We start from the raw sequence: 22,473 nt of genomic DNA, 5'->3' as shown, positions 1-22,473 counted from the left end.
CAGCTCAGGAGCTGGAGATTCAAACACTGTCATCATCTCTGCTGTTTAATCTTACCAATAGGTGTGTTTTTCTTGAAGTACCTGTCCTTATGCCCCAGGTGATAGGTTCTCTTACTAACCATGTCTAACTTCTTGAAGTACCTGTCTTTATGCCCCAGGTGATAGGTTCTCTTACTAACCATGTCTAACTTCTGTTGCGTCCATTACTATGGAAGTTACCTGAATTTCTGAGGTCATCATTGGCTTCGGGTTCTGGATTTGAACTGCTTGCATCTGGGTATTAGTTTTTGTTAGAGGCTCTTCTGCCTTGTACTCTTTCCAAAATTGTGAGTGAGGCTAATTATGGGTAATGGGTTTTTGTTGACAAACTGTTCTTTAAAGAAAAGTATTTTTATGAGAACCATTGATCATAATCATTAGTGTCCTCTTCTCATCCCCTGTCTTTTTGAGTTTGGGGCTGGCACAGAATGACAGATGCTGTAAGCAGATGCTGCACTGTGAGATAGGCATGCACTGTGGAGCCATTTGACTTTTAGTTCTTCAGTTCAGTGTAGCTGGTTCTATTTTTCACAGAATAAGGTTAATTGTAATCAGTGGATTTTATAAAATTTTTTTTAAAAAAAAACATGTTTTCCAAACTGAATTTCAATTTTTTATTTGTAATAATTATTTAATGGGGGATTGTTCATTCTGTAGTCTTAATTCTTTTCAAGTACTCCCTAAAGGAATAATTAATGGACAGCAACCCCCACCTCTCTCTCTCTCTCTCTCTCTCTCTCTCTCTCTCTCTCTCTCTCTCTCTCTCTCTCTCTCTCTCTCTCTCTCTCTCTCTCATTATTTTTGGGGTATACCTTGGGTAGACAAAAATACAATGCTAGGCAGGAATAGACTTCAGTCAGCACACAAGGATATTTTGAAGCTAAGAAACAGAATTGGGAGATTTTGCCTTTATGTAAATACTATGCCTATGTATTATGCCTTTCGTGTTTGGCACATAGCAAATTCAGTTTTATAATTTGTATCGTTAGCTGCATGTTTCCAGATTTATGTAAGTGAATTTAATTAAATCAAGGGAATATAGCATGCTGTATGCACTCTCTATGGTACAGACTTATAGTATTGTATGTTAGTAAAATGCATTTTGAATAATGCTATAACCTAACGTACTATTGATGGAGACAAATGACCGCTAATGTCCAAGACACGGCACTTCGATAGATAAATGGATATTTTAGATAAGTATGAACAGAATTGTGCAGGTGCAAATGTTCATTTTCTGGATGTGAATATACCTGAGGCCATTCTTGATCATTTCAAATATTTTATTTAATGCATTATTAAACTAGCTGAGAATTGCAGTCATGCAATTCTCACCAGGAAAGGTTATTGGGCAATTTATTTTGTAGTTACATTTAAGTATTTTGTGTGTTTAAGAAAAGGGTTGATATACCAGTTAATTATGGCACTGTATGTTAAGTAGTCTTGAATTATTAATGAAATTATTTAAGTATACAATTAGGAATATTGGAGACAGTACGTGTTATGCAGTATTCTAAGAGAAATTGGTTCCCACAGCCTTCTGACCAATTGCTGTGCCATCTGACTTACACAACTCCTGAAGTAGAAACCATTGTGCGTGAAACACTGCATCAAAATCGTCATGTGCAAGAAGAAACAACTGGTCCTCGTTACTGCCCTTCAATTGAATCAAAAATTCTTAGGTGAGTGAATACTATATATATACATACTATCTACAGCATCACATAGTCTAAGACAAAATCCTATTCCTGTGCATTTAAAGCAATCCCCTTTATTTTTTTAGTTGATTACACGGTCCTCAAGAAGGAATGTTTTGTATGGAGCCCTATGATTTATTTATGAGGCTACTCTAACCCTGTAACAGTTAGTCTGTAATAAGTAATAACATCCTTTAGGCTTTTTAATTCCTTATTCATTCAAAACTGGTTATACAATTGCACCAAATATAAAACAGCCAATATTAATACTATTTAACCCCCATATAGTACAGTACAGGCAGTCCCCGGGTTACGACGGGGTTCCGTTCTTGGGACGCGTTGTAACCCGAAAATCGTCGTAAGCTGGAACATCATAAAAAATCCTAAGAAAACCTTACTTTTAATGCTTTGGGTGCATTAAAATCTATGTAAACTGCATTCTTAATGCATTTTTCATACCAAAAACCTTCAAATATTGATTATTTTGTATTTTTGGTGTCATATTTCTTCTGCCCAAATGAGCGTTGTAGGCGTCGTAACCCTGGAAATAATTTCTGATGAATATAATTGAAAAGCGCCTTAACCCCGGAACGTTGTAAGCCGAACCCATCATAACCCGGGGACTGCCTGTATTATTAAATACTCTATTTATTTCACACAGAATATAAGATTTTAATTAGTATACAACTTACCCAGTATAATTACATAGCTAAGAATTTCACTCAGCGGCAGTTAAATTTCCTATTTTGTTTTGGTTAGGTAACAGTGCCCCGCCCACTTTCAGGGCAAGAGAGAGGAACAACTTGGCAAAGAGCTCAGTTTGTTTCCGCCGACGGCTGTAGATGGTTGTTGGTTACATTTATTCCAGGAATTTGTTGGACTTTCCTATTGTATCATCACAACTGGTGAAGTACGCCGTTCTTGTATTAGCCATCTTGGCAAACAATTATAGATAGAGTTAGGTTCTTTTTCATGGATTTTGCATAAAGAACTAGATTTTGCTTTTTCCTTGGTGACCTATGGGTCTTAGTGTTGTCAGCTATGTCGGACATGGGTTCTTCTAGCTTTAGATATTGCACAAAAGGTTGCAAGACTAGGCTAACCAAGGAATCTTATGATACTCAAACTTTATGTACTGATCGTTAAGAACAAGTACAGTAGACCCTTGACTCACGAACACAATCCGTTCCTAGACCTTGGTCGTGTTCGAAATTGTTCGTGACTCGGAGCTAATTTCCCCCCATAAGGTTTAATGGGATAATATTAATTGTTCTCGACCCTACGAACCAATATATATTATGTATATTTTTGCCTTATTATTTTACAGATAATGTAAAAGTCGTGTAAAAAAACCTTAATATATCTAATAATATAATTTTAAAATGTAAAACTAACACTATAAAAACGTTTGTAAAGTGAACACTTACTATGACTGGCGAGACTTCTGGCTTGACGGACAAGAGAAGAGGAGGGTGGTGGGTGGGGAGGAGGTTATTGTGCGGAAGGAGGACCCTACCCCCATCCAGGTCGGGGGGAGATCTCGTTCCGGAGATTCAACTCTTCTAGGTTTTTTTGGTGAACTTTTAATCACAAACTTATCCAATGTCTGTTGCCTTTTCCTTCCTTGCATAACTTTTCTGAAATGGCTCATTAAATTTTCATTGAGCATATTCACGATCCTGTTCGTAACAATTTTGTCCGGATGATACAATTCAAGGAAGCACTGGACATCATTCCACTTTCCAATGCGGCTTTTATCACATCACTGCTGACATCTGTAACTTCCTCCCCAGCCTCCTCTTCGTCAGTTGATTGCTCCCGAGCAAGTTGCTCCTGCTGCTCTTTGTGGAGTTGAACAAGTTCGTCCGCAGGTCAAATCTTCTGAATGTTCAGCGACCAATTCTTCAACATCTTCGTCGTTGACTTGTAGACCATAACTGTTGCCCATGGACACAACTTTCTTGCACAATCTCTGCATCGAAGCCCTCAAAGTCACGGACAGTTACGCACTGGGGCCAAAGTTTCCGCCACGCAGAATTTAATGTGCGGTACGTAACTTCAGTCCATGCGTTATCAATGAGGGTTATGCAGTGAAAAAACATTAAAGTGCTTCTTCCAAAATTCTTTTAAGGTTAATTTTGTCTCTTCAGTTACACGGAAGCACTGGAGAAGAGCGCCTTCGTATATAATTTCTTAAAATTGCTAATGACTTGTTGGTCCATGGGCTGGAGAACAGAGGTCGTGTTGGGTGGAAGGAACTTTGAACTGAATGAAGTCATGTTCACTGCAGTCAGCCAAGTACGAAGGGTGTGCCCGGGCATTATCCATGATCAGAAGGCACCGCAGGGGTAGCTTGTTTCTCTGTTAGGTACTGACTCACGGTCGGCGCAAACACTTCATCAATCCACTCCATAAACAAGTTTCCGTGTCACCCATGCTTTGTATTGGCCCTCCCACATTACAGGCAGTCTGGCCTTATTTACGTTGTGCTGCTTAAAGGCACGCGGGTTATTTGAATGGTAGACAAGTAGCGGCTTTAGTTTCAAGTCGCCACTTGCGTTTGAGCATAACAAAAGCGTAAGCCTATCCTTCATTGGCTTGTGGCCTGGGAGCGCCTTCTCTTCTTGGGTGATAAATGTCCTGTTGGGCATCTTCTTCCAGAAGAGGCCCGTTTCATCACAATTGAAAATCTGTTGAGCGACGTATCCTTCGGCCTCCACGAACTGGCAAACTCAGTCACGAATGCTCAGCAGCAGCCTTGTCTGCGCTAGCAGCCTCACCATGCCTAATTACAGAGTGAATTACAGTTCTCTTCTTGAAGTTATCAAACCACCCTTTACTAGCCTTAAAATCATCTGGCGTGGCACTAGTAGAAGGAGTTTCCTTCAGCAAACTCTGATACACTTGCCGAGCTTTCTCGCAGATGATCGGCTCGTTTACACTATCACCTGCCATCTGTTTTCTCATGTACCCACTTCAAAATTATTTTTTCTGCCTCTTCGAGGGTTTGCGATCTCATCTTGGTTAGTACTGTCACTCCCTTCGCAACAGTTTGCTTCTTTAATGGCATCCTTGTTTTTCAAATTGTACGAAATTGTCGACGTTGGCCATCTTGTACTCACTTGCGATATCGGTCACGCGAACACCACGTTCAAACTTTTCTATAATTTCTTCTTTATTTCAATGGTTATCTTCCTCTGCACCCTCTTCTCACCATCACTCTTCACTTTCTTACTTTCACCACCACTCTTCACTTTCTTAGGGCCCATTATGAAGAAAATCACAAGTTTTAGCGCAAAAAATGCTAAGCGAATTGACGAACGTCTTGTACACAATGAGATGAGACAAAGAGCGATGCGTGGGTGACGCCGTGCGTGGGCGGCTGGGGAGGATGGCTGGTCCCATGGCAACTCAAACGCTCTCACGTGGCGCGGGGCGATTTCGCGCATGTTTTTTCAAATGTTTGTGTCTAAAAATTAGTTTGTGAAACAAAGTGAATTGTTATTTTCCAGAAATTTCCAGCATTTTTCAAATGTTCATGTCTCAAAATTAGTTCATGACCCAAACAGAATTTTTATTTTCCGCATTTTTTTTTGTTCGTATCTCAAAGTTAGTTCGTAAGTCAAGGGTGAAATTTTACCTATAATTTTGGTCGGGGATCGAGTTGTACGTGGGTCAATGCGTTCGTGAGTCAAGGGTCTACTTATGTTCATTTTATATCAGTCATCCACTGGTTCAGTTGTCTACTGATTCAGTTGTCCAGTGGTTCAGTTGTCCACTGGTTCAGTTGTCCCTTGGTTCAATCTTCCACTGTTCAATTGTCCACTGGTTCAGTCGTCTGCTGGTTCAGTCATCCACTGGTTTAGTTGTCCAATGGTTGAATTGTCACTGGTTCAGTTGCCACTGGTTTAGTTGTCTGGGCACCATTTGGGGGTGAACTCTGTAATGTGTACTTAATGTAACAGACGGTGTCACAAGAGTTGCTTATGATTGGAGTGTGTGGAGAGTAAAAAATTTTTGATACTTGAAATGTATTACAAGAAAAGATGGGGATGGGAAAGAGTTGGAAACCATGTTGTGGTAGATTTGCAGGTTCTAGAAGCAGAACCTCTCTGTTACCTTGTTGATAAACTGGGAGCAATAAGAAAGAGTAACTAGACTACTGTGAAAATGTTCCAATAATAAAGAGAACAGAGGTTTATGTTCAGTACTGACAAGGAAAATAGAGATTTTGTACAGATATTATCATGGGTGAAATATGGTGGGATTATTTTATTATAAATGAGGAATTGGTGGAGAGGTTTCATTTCCACTGGTTTGAAAAAGGACTGAGCTGCAAAAGATTGAGATGGTTTTGACAAGGGATAAATGAGAAATTTGGAACAGTTGAGAAGGGTAGTAGATATGGAAGTAGCAGGGTAAAGACATGTACAAAGTCCCAGGGAATCTTGCAAGAAGAGGATAGAGGAAGACTTTGCCTTGATGGGAGTTCAGGTAGAAGAGGGTGAGGAGAACTATTTTTATGTCTAACCCCATAAGGGAAAATCTGTTGAAAATGTTTATTAGCTTTTGAGAAAGAGTGAAGCCAGAGCTTACTTCATGTTTGGCTGGAGTAAAAAGATCTGTTTTCTCTTTCACTTTCAATGAATCCCCATTTTCTCATCATAAGTTCTATATGTGCTTCCAATAATGTACACTATTGCATGACTTATTGCAATCTTTTGCCTATAGGGATAGTACATGCTAAACTATGGTCTTGTTGTTTGTATTCTTAACCTGTTTTCTATGTTGTTTTAGTACTGATGAAGAAACATCAGAATTATTTAACATTTTCCTTTTTATATTTAGTTCCAAACTTGTAACTCATTGATTCCCTTTTATATATGCAGCAGTAGTACTTAATGAGAGAGAAAGTTTTGTGTTAAATGCTCTTCTTTCTATTGTTTATCAAGGTTTGGAGGCCGTCGGCATCAAGTATGGTTAGAGCCAGAAGGTTTAGATAGTGGTCTCATATATCCACAAGGCTTGTCCTGCACTATGCCAGGTGAACACCAACAAGCTTTGCTTAGGCTTATCCCAGGGCTTCAACATTGTGAAATGGTCACACCAGGTATATTTTACTGTATGTTTTTGAGATCTTTGTATTGAAGTTAAGTGCATATTGAGTTTTCCAGTTTTCTACTGGTCTGGTGATGATTTTACTTATGTGCATGTATATGGAGAGATTTTAAGTTTACTTTTACTGCATTGTAATGTCTGAAATTTTTACAATTTTTAAATGTATGTTATAAAAAGCATTAAATTTTTTGCAGTACTAGTTTTGTACACATTTCATCTTACAGTTATTTTTAGAGATAAAATTTACACTGAAGAAATACTATGTTTTTCCAGGGTATGGAGTGGAATATGATTATATAGATCCTAGAGAACTTACACCACAGTTAGAAACATGCCGAATATCAGGGTTATTCTTAGCTGGTCAGATAAATGGAACAACTGGTTACGAAGAAGCTGCAGCCCAAGGAATCATAGCTGGAATTAATGCAGCAGCAAAGGTATCATATGCAATGATTTCTTGAAGGTTACCTTTCTTTTTTTTTATAAGGGATGTGGTTGGTGATGATTTACGGTACATATATGTATCATTTTGACAACTCTAGAATTTGCCCCTTTGTATATACTGTAGGAAGACTCTGTTTCATCACAATCCCAACAGTCATATATGTCTTTTATTGGTGTCCCATATGTTCCAAGGTTCACCTTTACTTGTATATCAGACAAGATAGTCTCATTACCTCAGGTATGTCTCAGTCACTTTTCATAAACCTGCACTGTTGTTAACACCTCTGTGTATTGTTACTGTGTGCTTTACTCGGTAGCAGGGTGCTATTCCAGGGGTCATAACTAATAATTTTCAGTTTTTCCTCATACACACATGTTTACATGTTAAACCTAGATAAAAAATAGATAAGCAAGAATAACTGGGCAAACAGGCTGAGGATGTTGACAAAGCCATGTATTCAGTGCATGACATTTGTGTTAGGGTAGCCCATAGAATTATTTAAGTAGTTATGAGTGAAGAAACAAGATGAAAATACCCGTCAAAAGGTGGGATGGGTCAGTGATATCAGAAGAGAAAAGATTGGGCAGAACATTTTTGTAAGGTCGCCAATAAGAGATATAAGGGAGATAATTTGGTTCATATTCCAGAAATTGAAGAAGTTTCTAAATGAACTAATGAATAAATTCACAGTTTATGAGGTGGAGTCAGGAATTAAGAAACTTGGGAGATGGAAAATGCTAGGACTTAATGGAATCACTGCATAGATGGTTTTATCTGAAGCTGGTATAGTACCTTGCATACAAACTAGACCAGGGTACAGAATATGGAATGAGGAAACAAAGCTTGATGATGACTCTGGTGCAGAATATGAAATGAGGACACAAAGCTTGATGATTGTGAATTGGAAATCATACCTAAGGTACCAAAGAAAGGTGGCCTGACTGAATGTGGTAAGTATAGAGGCACTACACTGACATTGGATTTAATGAAAATATTCATTATGCTTATGCTTAATAGGCTGGTAATAGAAATTGATAAAAGTCTTAGTAATGAACCAGATTGTTTTAGAAAAGGAAGGAGCTGCATAGAACATATGTTTGTGTTATGACATATTGTACAACAGTGTATGAAATTTAAAATTCTCATTTGGATTGTGCTTTTTTTTATTATGAGTAGGCATTTGACAGTGTCCTCAGACCAATATGTATTATGGAATGTCTCATGTCACTGTAGCATTTGTTTTGAATATGTGAAAATAATTGAAATTACCCATGAATGAAGTACATGCAAACTTAATGTTGATGGAATCATATCAAGGGAATTTGAAGCAAATAGTAGTGGGTACTACGAGGGAATGTTATTTCACCATTGCTATTTGCCTTTCTCAGAGGGTTTAAAATGAAAAAAAGGGGCATGGGGATGCAAGAAAAGGCTTAGTTTTGAGTAACAATGTAAAGTTGACTCTTTGAAAGTGGAGATGATATAGTTTTAACGAGCAAAACATAAGATTTGCAAATTTTGCTTAAGATCCACTCTATATCTAGAGAGCTGAGACTCAAAATAAATCTAAAAAAAAACAGAGGCAATGAGTTGGAGCATGCACTAATGGATGAAATAACATTGGATGGAGTAAGAATTAATGAGGTTGAATCTTTCAGATGTTTAGGAACTGTGATATCCAGTACAAGTTCTCTTGAGTTGGAATTTAGTGAGAGACTAGAAAAGGCAAATAAAATGGCTGAATAAGATTTGTAAGTCAAATAGACTGAAATTGCTTACAAAAGTAAAATTATACTTAAGTCTAGTACAATCTGTAATGGTATAAGGACACAAATCATACTATTTTAACAATATGTCTGAAAGATTTTCTCAATTTGAAAATATAGCTTTAATGAGAATCCTGTGCCCACCCAGGGGCCTACCCACTGGCCACGGGCCCATCAAGAAGAAAATTAAAGAAAATCGTCACTTCATAAAGTCATTAGGGCAAGTAGTTTTGGTGACTTTTACACAGAAACTGGCTCAGAGAGGCATAGAGAAGGAGAAGAGATGACAACCCAGGCCAATGTCAGGCAAATTTTAAAATTAGTTGCCAGTCATGATCCAATTGTAAAAGATGAGTTAGAGGGTGAACCCAAAAATGCCAAGTACCACACATGCCCAGAGATACAAAATGAAATAATATGTATTTTAGCTGAGATGATTAGGAAAGAAATTGTAAATGAAGTGAAGGAAGCCAAATTTTTCTCCATAATAGTTGATGAAATTAGGATGTATCTAAAACAGAACAATTACCCCTCATTATCAGGTATTATTACAAAGAAAACCTCTATGAGACTTTCATAGACTTTAAAGCTGCTTTTCAACTTGATGCACTAACTCACAAAGTACTTAATGTTCTAAAAAGACATGAAATTGATTTCAAGGCCAATTTATTTGGTCAAGGTTATGATCATGCCTCAGTTATGAGTGGCAGACACAAGTTGCAGCACACATAAAACAAGAGGCACCATTTGCTTTCTATGTACACTGTCCTGCCCATTGTCTACATCTAATCCTTGTCGATGTCATCAAATCTTTACCTGACACTTCACAATTGTTCTCATTGTTGGAAAAAACTGTATGTATTCATTAGTGATTCTGATTCCCATGCAAAGTGGATAGATATACAAAAGGAACTGTATCCCAATGAGCAACAAAAGAGCTAAAGCAACTTTCAGATACCCGATGGGCTTGCAGGTATGATGCTTGTAAAGTAATCAGTGATAGGTTGTCTGCTGTGGTACATATTCTGGAAGATTTAGCAGATGACTTCAATACAGATAGGGCTATTGATGCAAGAGGAATGATATGCCAAATAAATGCTCATTTTGTTATGAGGTTAGTTATTGTGACATATTCTTAGTAAGATAAATCAGTTATCAAATTTGCTACAGTCATCTAACCTTGACTTGGTAAAAGCTGTAGAATTAATTGAAACAGTAACAGTCCAGCTTGAAGAGATGCGTTCAGATCCATCTTATTTTGATCCTTTGTGGGATGAGGTGGTGGAGAAGAATTCAGCAGGCCATGGTTTTGATACTTCAGTGTAGACCATCAAGGAAATGTAAAATTTCTACAAAATTGCGTTAGTTTGTTGTTGTTGATTCTATTGGAAAACAGTCAGGAAGCACACACTTTGACTTCAGTGTTATGGATGCAGCACGAATTCACTTTTTTTACCGTATTGTAGACCGTGTCATCAGAAATGAAAAGGCAGCTCAGTAACGAAACCTGCACTTGTGAAATCATTACAGTCACTTAACCCACAAAGTATGGAGAAAATGTGTGGACTTATTCATGCCTATAATACTAACACTGAAGATCTCAAACATGAGCTGTACTCTGCAAAACGCATGTTAGAAAGACGCTATAAGGACGTAAGTTACACTGAAAGGCCTAAATCATGTTAGACTTACTGAAAATTCTTAATCCATATGAGGAGGCATTTCCCGAAGTCTGCAGATTAGCCAAAATTTCTATCTACTTCAAAAAACCAGATGAAAGCATGGCCTCTTGCTTCATCTAATCTCGGTGTTTACAGCAGCTGGTAGCATTTTAGCAGTAGTGTTACAAAGGGGCACCCACATTCTTCTGCAGCCACATACAGTCCTTTCCTATGAGGGTAAGGAGCTTATTGTCATTTGGATGGGAGTCTTAACCAGCATGTGTGTTTATCTCTCTCTCCCTCTGAACTTCACAACTCTCTTGGAGAGCATGTCACCATCTCTTCGGATTACATCAGGATTCCCCTTCATGCAGTGTATGATGCATTCTCATAATGCACTTACTTAGTCTGTAACTGGAGCAGTGCTGCATGAGCCATGTTCTGGGGCACAGTAATATGGTGTGAGGCATTCATGCCTGCTGCAGGTATAGTTTCATGGGTGAACCCAGCATTTTTTCTTCAAGAGCATCCAGGCTTGGTTACTTTCCTTTCTCTGATTTGCCGAGATGTGGTGGGTGACATGAGAAATGGTAAAATCCCTTTGGAGGCAGTTGTTTCCATTGAACCAAAATGTTTTAGGAGCAAAAACAAGTGTAAGCTAGGGAGGTGTTGTGGATGTCATAATTTAGGAAGGGGCTCCAAAATGGATCAGTGAAGCCTGCTTACCATATAGTATATATATTGCTGGGCCTTAGACCTTTACCTGCGTCAGTTTATGGTGCTTCGGATCAAACTCCTTTGAGAAATTTGGAACTTCTTATGTCTTTATTACCCGCTCTGGCCGTAGTAAAATGAGCTGGTTACATTATGCTCACTCTGGCAAGTATTTCATTCTGTCAGTTAACAAGATATTCTTGGCAGGTACAATTATCCCTGGAGGTAGAATTGGAGGTGAAATCTGGATTTCAGGCATCCTAGGTGTACATATTAGGAGATCACAAAATTTGGATCTGTACATCTTTTCTTGGCCATTGAATATATCTCCTGACTAAATGATCATTAAACATACCAAAGTCTTGGCATTATAATCTCAACATCTTTGATGCAGATTCCTTCTGCATCAAGATCATTGTACTTACAGTAAGAGAACCATACATGGCTTTCCAGTGGGCTTCCCTAGATCAAGAGCCCATGTCAGTGCAAGGGTGGCTTAATCTAAAACAAAATTTAAATGGCTGAGTTTGATTATATGACATTTCATTTTTTACCAGAGATATTTTATACCTCTACTACAAGGTTCTAGTCTGAATCTTGACTCCTTATTTGTATATATAGATCTGATTTCCTTGCTCTGTTTCTGGTCACCTACCGTAGCACCTTGCTTTAAATTCCTGCATACAAGAGAAGGACTTTCCACCCTAAACAGCTAATCAGGTATATGTATAGTGATGCAGTTGGGTTTAGCTAGTGAGATTTTTGAAACTAAAATAAATTTTTTTAGTACAACGCATCAGTGTACATAATGAAAAGTGCCCACGTATTGACCCTGTACTTCTTGTATTAAGTCTGGACAATGCAAGGCATGATTCAACATCACTGCATCCATTAGAGGTGCTGCCTGGAGGGATACCTGGCTAAGTGAGGGTTCTTTCTTTTGTGCACCCAAGGATTTGTTGAATGCTGAATATGGCACATGTCAGCAGATGAGTTTGTATTAAAAAGTATATTTTAGTTTTGAAAATCTCTTCTGGTGTGATAAAAAAAATATTTCTTTTAAGTTATTGTTATCTCTAGCTTCCATGTAATTGTCTTTCTCATAATTAGATTACTGCCATAGTGTAAGTTATTGGATAATAGTAATCAATAAATTCTTGAAGTGTTCTATGTAGAAAGCAACTTGATATAGAAACCTAATTGTAATCGTGTGATGCATTCTGTGATGTATGATATTCTTGTATGATCTGTTTGATGGTGTCCCTGATGTATGATATTCTTGTATGATCTTTTTGATGGTGTACCCTGCTTTAATAGGATTCTATGTGGAGAGAAGTTGACAATTGAGTTTTTCAGGCTCTAGATAAAAATGGCATAACTATAGACCGAACAGAAGGATACATTGGTGTACTGATAGATGATCTCACTACACAAGGCACATCCGAGCCATATCGCATGTTCACATCCAGAGCTGAATTTAGATTCCATTTGCGGCCTGATAATGCAGATCTTCGACTAACAGAAAAAGGTAGACCACTCATAATCATTTAATTTTTTATATAATTAAATCAGTCTGAAATACATTTTTATCATGTGTATATTTAAAAAGGAGGATTATCAGTTTTTCCCTGCACAATGATTGTGTCATACCACTAGACAAATACTAGTCAAAATGCCATATGTTTTTCTAAAATTGTTTTGTTATACTGTATAATAGTTTTCTAAATGTTTGGTGAGTTGGCAAAACTCATATACATTGTAATACAGTTGAAACCTGCTATTCGAGGACACATGATTTGTGTACTCTCCTATTCGTGGGTTTTTCTATGGACTGTATATACCCATTATTTGCAAAAAAATTTGCTTATTTGCAATATTTTTGACAGAAATATTCACAAATTACTGTATTTTCAAATAATTTTTGTGACTAAGAGCACTTTTTGTAATAAAACTATTAAAATACTCAGGTATAAGCATTTTTAAAGTATTGTTTTTGTTTTAACTATCAAAATAGGAAGTTCTAAGCATTTTTAGAGGGGTTTTAAGTATCCGCGGCTTTTGGCTATTCACAGGGGGGGGTGTCTAGTACCTATCCCCTGCGAATACGGGGACTACTGTATAGTCCAGATAGACATGTAACCTGTAATCAGTTCTTTCACTAACTTGTGATTTAAAATTTCATGGACCACCATAATTGACAATTTCCCTGGCCTCTGCATATTGTTTTGGTTGCACTAGATCTGTGTTCTGTCATTTATATTATACATTAATTGTATTTAACCTCGGTCATAGCTCCAGAAACTGATCCCTTTTAGTGAAAATCAGTGTGACTGATGAGGTTCCAGTGGTATCTGTTTAGTGAAGGTCTACCTGTAGTACAGTGGTACTTCATTTGTTGAACATTTCTTATGTTGAACTTTCCATTTTTCAAACAAATTTTTCGAGAAACTTTTGTATCGTTTGTCGAAGAAATTTAAAATTGTATTCGACGGCCTACTGGCTCTTACAAGTTAAACTATTAAAATTTTTTTTTTCATTTACAATAGTATATAGTTTAATGATAGCCATATTTGACAAAATAGGTAAACGTATAAAGCATTTAATATAAAATTTAACTTTCAATATAGCATCTAGCATAAAAGATGTATAAAATTGTACGTAACCGCGGTGACGGCACTCCCAGCTGACTTGAGACTGAACGAGGGAGCGTTGATGTGTTGAGAAGAGAAGGAGAAGAGAGATTAAAATATTACTGCATGTAAGTAAAAGCAATAACAATTCACATAAAAAAGGGGTTTTATACATTCAACTTACCTGTCAGATATATACATAGCTATTGACTCCGTCACGCCGACAGAATTTCGAATTTCGCGCATACGCTACAAGTAGGTCAGGTGATACACCGCGTCGCCGCTGGGTGGCAGGAATAGGAACCATTCCCGTTTTCCATCAGATTTTTTCTGTTGGCCATACTGGTAACATCGTTGTTGGTATCTCCGGCTGGATTTCGTTTTTGGATACAATTGATCATCGTTTTGGACCCTTTGGTGACGTATTTGGATCGTTCTACTGGCATACGCTTTTGTGGATCGTTATTTGGATTTTGGCTTGGAATTTTCATCATGATGTCTGATTCTGGAAGTGTGGTGAGAATGTGTGTGAATGAAGGGTGCAAGGTGAGAATGCCGAAAGCTTCGGTTGATCCTCACACCGTATGTAAAATATGCAGGAAGTATGAATGCTCGATGGATAACACTTGTCATGAATGTGAGAGTTTGAGTGCTGAAGGGTGGAAGTCTCTAACTTCTTATTTAAAGAAATTAGAGAAAGACCGGTTAAGGAAGTCATCTTCCAAAACCAAGCCTAGCTCTCAATCTTCAAGTGGTTTGGTGAGTAATATTGTACCCTCCTCTAACATTATGAACGCTCCTTGTAATATTTCAGGTCCTTCTTCGAATGCAGATCCTACGGACTCTGCTTCGGAGATCGCAAGCCTTAAAGCTGCGCTTATGAAAATGGAGCGTAAAATGGCTGCCATAGAAGGTAAGCAAAGTAGTGCTGTGGAAAGTGATGTGAATTTCCCCAGTGAAGTGGAGGAGGCGTCTGATTGGCTTCACAACGCTCCCAGGCCTAGACCTCTTTCAAGCTCCCAAGCCCAGAGGAGAAGGAATGTCAAAAGCCTTACGGAGGTTATGGAGGATCCCCACCAGTCAGACGTCTCTTCGGCAGAATCTGTAACGTCACAGACTGCCAGAGAACGCATTAGAAAAAGCGTTCTACGTGAATGTTTTTCGTCTTCGGAGAATTCCTCACCTAAAAGAGGATGGAGATCAGTGGATCGTTCTCGTCCCTTGAAGAGGATCTGGGAAGAATCGGGCATAAACTCGAGTCCTGAACGTTTTTCGGAGGACTCCCCGACAGAGATTAAGAAAGCAAAGGTTTTGGTTTCTCCCGCGAAGTCGTGGAGAATGGAGAAAGAAGGCTCTCCTTCCTCTCGTTTAGACCAGAGAGAAGAAACGACTAAGATATTAAAGGATATGCAAGAGTCTATTGCTTCTCTAGTCGGGGTTCTTTCGAGAGATCCTCCAAGAAGAAAGGATGTTAATCTTCCTGTGAAGAAGTCAAAAAACCCTTACTATCAACCTCCCAGAAAAGAAGATTCTTCTTCGGATGAAGGGTCTATTTTTCACAGACCCGCGAGTTCGGGGCGCGAGGCGCCAGCCAGGCGTGAAGCGCCAGCCGAGCGCGAAGCGCCAGCCAGGCGCGGAGCGCCAGTCAGCCGCAAAGAACTACCACGTAAGCGCAAGGCGCCAACCAGGCGCGACGCGGCAACCAGGCGCTATCCGATATCGCATGAGACAGCCAAGCGCAAGAAGCTAGCCAGGCGCGAGGAGCCAGCCGCGCGTGAGAATTCTTACAAGCAGGAAAAGACTATCAGGCGCGAAGCGCCATCCAGGAGTGTAGCGCCAGCCAGACGAGAAGCGCCAGCCAGGCGCGATGCGCCAGACTGCCGAGAAGCACCAACCAGGCGAGAAGCGCTAGCCAGGCGCGAAGCGCCAGGCGGCCGCGAAGAGGCATACAGGCACGAAGCGCCAGCCAGACGCGACGCGATAGACGGCTGCGAAGCGCCAACCAGGCATGAAGCGCTAGTCGAGCGCGAGGCGCCAGCCGCGCGAGAGGAGCCAGCGAGGAGCGAGGCGCCAACCGCGCGAGAAGATTCATCCAAGCGCGAAGCGCCAGTCAGGCGCAAGGCGCCAGCTGAACATGAAGAGCGGCAAGAGCGAGAAGTTATAAGGGGTAACAGAAGATCTTTTCATGTAATGTCTTCGGATAGCGAGTCCCCTACAAATAGAAACCCCAATTCAAGGAAGCGACCTGGTACATCGAAGGTTACGGTTTCAACCTCCATGTCTCAGGATGTTTTGGTGGATAAGAAAGGGAGAACTTCTAGATCCGTCAGTCTCTCTCCTTCTAGGAGTATTTCTCCTAAAGGGAATAGGTCTACGGACAAAGATTCTAATAAAAGAGCTCGCTCTCCTTCTATGATGGAGTTGGATGAAGTGTCGGAGGAAGAAACCCCGAACAATGAGGGGGTATCTAACTACAAAGTATTAGCCTCTCTTCTCCTGCAAGAATTTGGAGACTCTCTAAGCCCTGCAGCTCCTCCTTCCCCGAGATCTCTGTTCTCCAGTACGAAGGTTCCTAAATCGTCTTCGTATTTAAAAATGAAACCAGCCATATCAATGAAGAAGGCTATTCAATCTTTAAATAATTGGATGAAGGTGAAGAAGGAAGCTCAGAAGACAGTTTTTTGCACTCCTCCATGTAAGCTCGGGGGTAGGAGGGGAATATGGTACAGGACAGAGGAAGCGATGGGACTTATGCTTCCATCTTCCACGGAGGCGGATTTTTCAAGCTTGGTTGAAGCATCGAGAAGACATGCCTTGAATACAGCAAAAGCATATTGGAGCATGTCAGAATTGGATCAGCACCTCAAGGGACTTTTCCATGTACTAGAAGTTTTTAACTTCTTGGATTGGTCCCTTGGAGTGCTGGCCAAGAAGGCAAATGAACCAGATGTTTTAGAACCTGAGGTTTTGCATTGCATTTTATCCTGTATGGATAAGGCGGTTCAGGATGGTTCGGGAGAATTGTCATCTCTATTTGGAGCAGGAGTAGTGAAGAAGAGATCATTGTTTGGTTCATTTCTAACCAAAGCGGTTTCTCCTTCACAAAGGTCAGCCCTTTTATATGCTCCTCTCTCGGATCACCTTTTCCCTTCGCACTTGGTGAAGGAGATTTCAAAGTCTCTTGCTGAAAAGGCAACCCAAGATTTATTAGTACAATCCTCCAAGAAATCGAAACCAACAGTACCAGTAGCGAGGAAGACTACTCGTACTCCGGTAGTGCCCTTTCGGAGAGGTTCCACCTCTCGTCCTCCAACGAAAAGGAAGACAGCAGAAAAGCGAGGAAGGTCCTCCTTTCGATCTTTCAAGAAAGCAAAGTAGCAGCGAAGTCCTCCAAACATCTGTAGGGGCCAGACTCCTAAACTTCGTAGGGGCTTGGGCGATAAGGAAAGCCGATCCTTGGACGCTAGCAGTCTTGGGGAAAGGTTACATTATACCTTTTCAGGACAGACCACCTTTGTCGAATTCCCCAAAGGAACTGTCGGCGAAGTACAAGGACCCTGTTCTGAGGGAGACACTTCTTCAGATGGTGATAGGAATGAAGGACAAAGAGGCAATAGAAGAGGTTCAGGATCCTTCCTCTCTGGGTTTTACAACCGCCTGTTTTTAGTTCCAAAGGCATCCGGAGGATGGAGGCCAGTCTTGGACGTGAGCATTCTGAACAAATATGTGGAAAAGAAAAAGTTCTCGATGGAGACTTCTGCCTCGGTACTTTCAGCCCTGCGAAGAGGAGACTGGATGGTCTCTCTAGACCTGCAGGATGCATATTTCCACGTTCCTATTCACCCGTCATCAAGGAAGTATCTCAGGTTTGTGATACAAGGGAAGGTCTACCAGTTCAGGGCCTTGTGCTTCGGCCTCTCCACGGCTCCACAGGTATTTACGTACCTGATGCGGAATGTAGCCAGATGGCTACACCTGGAAGGCATAAGCGTCTCTCTGTACCTAGACGATTGGCTGATAAGAGCAAAATCCCAGGAACAATGTTTGGAGGATCTGAAGAAGACATTAGAATTGACAAAGGAATTAGGACTTCTCGTGAATCTCGAGAAATCGCAGATGATCCCCAGTCAGGACTTAGTCTATTTGGGGATTCAGATGAATTCTCGGGATTTTCGGGTTTTTCCGTCCCAAGAAAGGATTCTTCGAGGGATTCAGAAAGTTACATCCTTCCTAAAGAAAGACAGGAGTTTCAGCCAGGGAGTGCTGAGCCTTCTAGGGACTCTTTCTTCCCTGGAACAATTTGTATCCCTAGGAAGACTTCATCTAAGGCCTTTACAATTCTCCTAAAGAGATCTTGGACTTGGAAGAAGGGCCATCTGTCGGACACTTTTCCGGTAACAATAGAGGTGAAGAAACACCTAAAGTGGTGGCTGCTCCCACTCAAAGAGAACGAGGGAGTGTCCCTAGAGGTTCGGAACCCAAACCAAATCTTGTTCTCAGACGCTTCAGAGACGGGATGGGGAGCGACTCTAGGGGCAAGAGAAGTCTCTGGCAAATGGAAGAAAGAACAAAAGGATTGGCATATAAATGCCAAAGAACTAATATGCAGTGTTTCTGGCATTAAAATTCTTCGAGTCAGAAGTAAGAAATCAAGTGATTCAAGTCAACGCAGACAACACCACGGCGTTGGCTTATATAAAAAAACAAGGGGGGACGCACTCGTTTTCCCTATTCGAGATAACGAAGGATCTGTTGTCATGGACGGAGGAGAGGAATATCACCCTCCTGACCAGATTTGTAAAAGGGGAAAGGAATATCAGAGCAGACAGGCTCAGCAGGACAAAACAAGTTCTCCCCACGGAGTGGACTCTGTACGAGCAAGTCTGCCAAAGACTGTGGAACCTGTGGGGAAGGCCGCAGATAGATTTGTTTGCGACGTTCCTGTCAAAGAGAATAGAGAATTTCTGCTCCTTAGTAGAAGACCGAGAGCGATAGCGTGGATGCCATGCTACTGGAGTGTCGGACTCGACGCTTACGCTTTCCCTCCATTCAAGTTGCTAGGAGTAGTGATGAAGAAGTTCGTAGCATCAACAGGGACGAGATTAACTCTCATCGCCCCGTTTTGGCCATCCCAAGATTGGTTCACAGAGGTACAGGAATGGACAGTAGACTACCCAAGATCTCTTCCAAACAGGATAGATCTTCTCAGACAACCCCACTTCAAGAGGTTCCATCAAAACCTCCCCGCTCTCGCTCTGACTGCCTTTCGACTATCGAAAGATTGGTCAGAGCGAGAGGCTTTTCAAGCAAGGCTTCGAAAGCAATCGCTAGAGCCCGGAGATCGTCAACTATCCGGGTCTATCAATCTAAGTGGGATGTGTTTAGAAGATGGTGTAGGAAGAATAAGCTGTCCTCCTCCGATACCTCTGTGACCAATATAGCAGATTTTCTGTTATTCCTGAGAGAGGAATCCAATCTGTCCGTATCTACAATAAAGGGATACCGAAGTATGCTCTCAGCGGTATTTAGAAATAGAGGCTTAAACTTGGCAGAGGATAGAGATTTGCACGATCTCATAAGATCGTTCGAGACGTCAAAATCTATATCCTCTACTCCGCCAAGTTGGAATCTGGATGTTGTGCTCAAATTCCTTACATCGGAAAAATTTGAACCTCCCGACCGTGCCTCGTTCAGGGATTGGACGAGAAAGTGTGTTTTTCTCATAGCCTTAGCGACGGCTAAGAGAATAAGTGAAATCCATGCCCTAGATTCTCGGGTGGGTTTTAAGAAAGACGCAGCCATCTGTTCTTTTCAAACTCTGTTTTTGGCAAAAAAATGAGAACCCTTCGAAACCATGGCCAAGGAGTTTTGAGGTGAAAAGTCTTTCAAACTTAGTGGGAGACGAAATTGAAAGAACTTTATGGCCCAGTTAGAGCTCTTAGGTTCTATCTTAAAAAGAAAGAAGAAGAATTGAAGGCATGTAAACAAAGTCTATGGTGCGCAGTTCGGGACACGAAAAGACCAATGTCCAAGAATGCGCTAGCGTATTTTATTAGAAGTGTGATTATGGAGGCTCATAGCGATTGTGCAGAGGATTCCTTTAAAATATTACGAGTTAAAGCTCATGAGGTAAGAGCAGTGGCAACATCATTATCATTCCAAAAGAATATGTCCATGAAGGACATTTATTAATGCGACCTATTGGAGATGCAACTCGGTATTTGCATCCCACTATCTTAGAGATGTTAAAATTACCTACGACAAGTGCTTCTCTCTAGGTCCTTTTGTGTCTGCGGATACAGTGCTGGGACTGAGGACACATACCGATCCTTAAACTTTTATTAAAAGTCTAATAATTCCATACCATACTGGTGGGATGGGCTCTAACTTTCTTACCTGACGGCTAGTTGTTGCACAGGCGGCCATGGCCTTGTTTAGGTAAGGAACTTTGAGTTTATCTTACAGGATAGGCTTGGATAAAAACGGTGTCTTTAATTACGGAGAGCTCCACTATTTGAGGCGGGTTTTTGTGTTACTACTGTAAAAGTGCTTGGTGTCGCACATGCGGCCATAGCCCTTGCTAGTGAGGAACTAGAAATGTGCCTTTTAAACGGAGTATATTAAAGATATTGTCTAAATTCGTACATGGACCTCTCCTTTTAAGACAGTATCAGGATTTTCTGCTGACAGGGAGTGCTTGGGCTCGCACAGGTGGCTTTTGGTGCTTTTGAAACAGTATGAGAATGTGGATAGGTCTTACAAGCGAGGTAGTACAAATTGAAATTATATTTGTTTATTTTTATTTATTTTTCATAAAGAATTATGTGTAAAAATTTGTGATTGAGTTTTTTGGTTTTTGCAAGGAGTTTGGGGATGACTTCTTGCAATCTTAGAAACAACATTTGGTTAGGTTAAGGTGATCAGGATCGGGATTGTGCTCCTTAGAAAAAAGGTTCTTGTCATATAAGTGGATTGAAACCCTTTGACATAGCCCTTATAGGATCGGCCAAGTAAGTGGATAAGACCCCTTTGGCAGACCTACAAGAACTCTTAGCAATAGATCAATATCTCGCTGAGGCTCTTGAGACTAAGCACTCCTGGGCATTAACCATGAAGTCTTCAGTCTAAACAGGTAGGAACCAAGGTTTTATGTTATTATTACCTACAACGATTGTTGTGTTCTCTGTTAAATCAGTTATTAGCTGTCTTTACCCTCCTCCAATGGTGTGAATCAGCTATGTATATATCTGACAGGTAAGTTGAATGTATAAAAATGATATTGTTATGATACAATAAAGTTTTATACATACTTACCTGGCAGATATATACAATTAAATTACCCACCCAGCCTCCCCTCAGGAGACAGATGGTGTAGAAAAAATCTGATGGAAAACGGGAATGGTTCCTATTCCTGCCACCCAGCGGCGACGCGGTGGATCACCTGACCTACCTGTAGCGTGTGCGCGAAATTCGAAATTCTGTCGGCGCGACGGAGTCAATAGCTATGTATATATCTGCCAGGTAAGTATGTATAAAACTTTATTGTATCATAACAATATCATATTTCCCAATAAATTTAAAGTAATGATAAAATATGAAAACAATCAAATGCAATACAGAAAAAAGAAAAAAAGTCTTAATTGAGTCAGTGTTCAGTGCGCCGAGTGAGACGGTCTAGCTGAACAATATTAACAAAATAGTAAATGAAATTACAAAGCTTTTCACAATAAAATTTAGTCTAAATGATTAAGAAAATCATTCGTCATTGCAGTGATATACAGCTAACTTGAGGTAGAGGGAGGAGGCGTTTATATTTTTGAGGAATAATGAATGAATGATTTTAAGTTATTGTGCATCGTGGTTTTGTTGAGGAGAAAAGAGACAGTAAAATCTTTACTATAATATGTACGTAGAAACAGTACCAATTCACATAAAAAAGTAAATGTTATTTCACAATAAATTTAAGATAATGATAAAACATGAAAACAATCAAATGCAATACAGTAAAAAAAGAAAAGAGAAAAAGCTTGTTCCAGTCAGTGTTTGTGTACTGACACGATAGAGAGAGAGAGGAGAGGAGAGGAGAGGGAAGAACAGCTCTGCTTCCCACTGACTTATCAGCTGGGCTGGAATGATTATTCGCTCATTTCTTTCACTTACACTCGATTTGCCCAAATCACTTTGATTTTTGTTATGGTAAAATACCAATCTAGTGGCTGCTTTTTATGATTTTTCACCCTTTTAAAAGTAACTCAGCTCTGTAATAAATAAACTGGCACCGCTTTCAGCTTCTGCATGCCTGCAGTTGTTTGTTTAAACGGTTTCCTTGTGAAAAGTTATTTTATCTCTTTTTCCTTATTTGTTTGCAAAATCCTCATGTTTGTTTTAAAAGTTTGCTGTTTG

General features: G+C 40.1%; 1 protein-coding gene across 6 annotated transcripts in view; it reads left to right on the top strand.

Annotated features, from left to right (window-relative positions):
- Positions 1 to 22,473, top strand: part of LOC135196141 (protein MTO1 homolog, mitochondrial-like) — a 126,279-nt gene that overhangs the window by 68,124 nt on the left and 35,682 nt on the right. For all 6 annotated transcript variants that reach the window (XM_064222685.1, XM_064222686.1, XM_064222688.1 and 3 more), the window contains 4 exons: positions 1,576 to 1,721; positions 6,689 to 6,846; positions 7,128 to 7,291; positions 12,797 to 12,968. In XM_064222685.1, coding sequence (XP_064078755.1) covers positions 1,576 to 1,721; positions 6,689 to 6,846; positions 7,128 to 7,291; positions 12,797 to 12,968 — 640 coding nt within the window. The remainder of the gene's footprint in view (positions 1 to 1,575; positions 1,722 to 6,688; positions 6,847 to 7,127; positions 7,292 to 12,796; positions 12,969 to 22,473) is intronic.

Source organism: Macrobrachium nipponense, chromosome 17, assembly GCF_015104395.2.
Source record: "Macrobrachium nipponense isolate FS-2020 chromosome 17, ASM1510439v2, whole genome shotgun sequence".
Classification (NCBI taxonomy): Eukaryota; Metazoa; Arthropoda; class Malacostraca; order Decapoda; family Palaemonidae; genus Macrobrachium; species Macrobrachium nipponense.
Note: the sequence above shows the minus strand (reverse complement) of the source record. Positions and strands in the feature narration are given on the sequence as shown.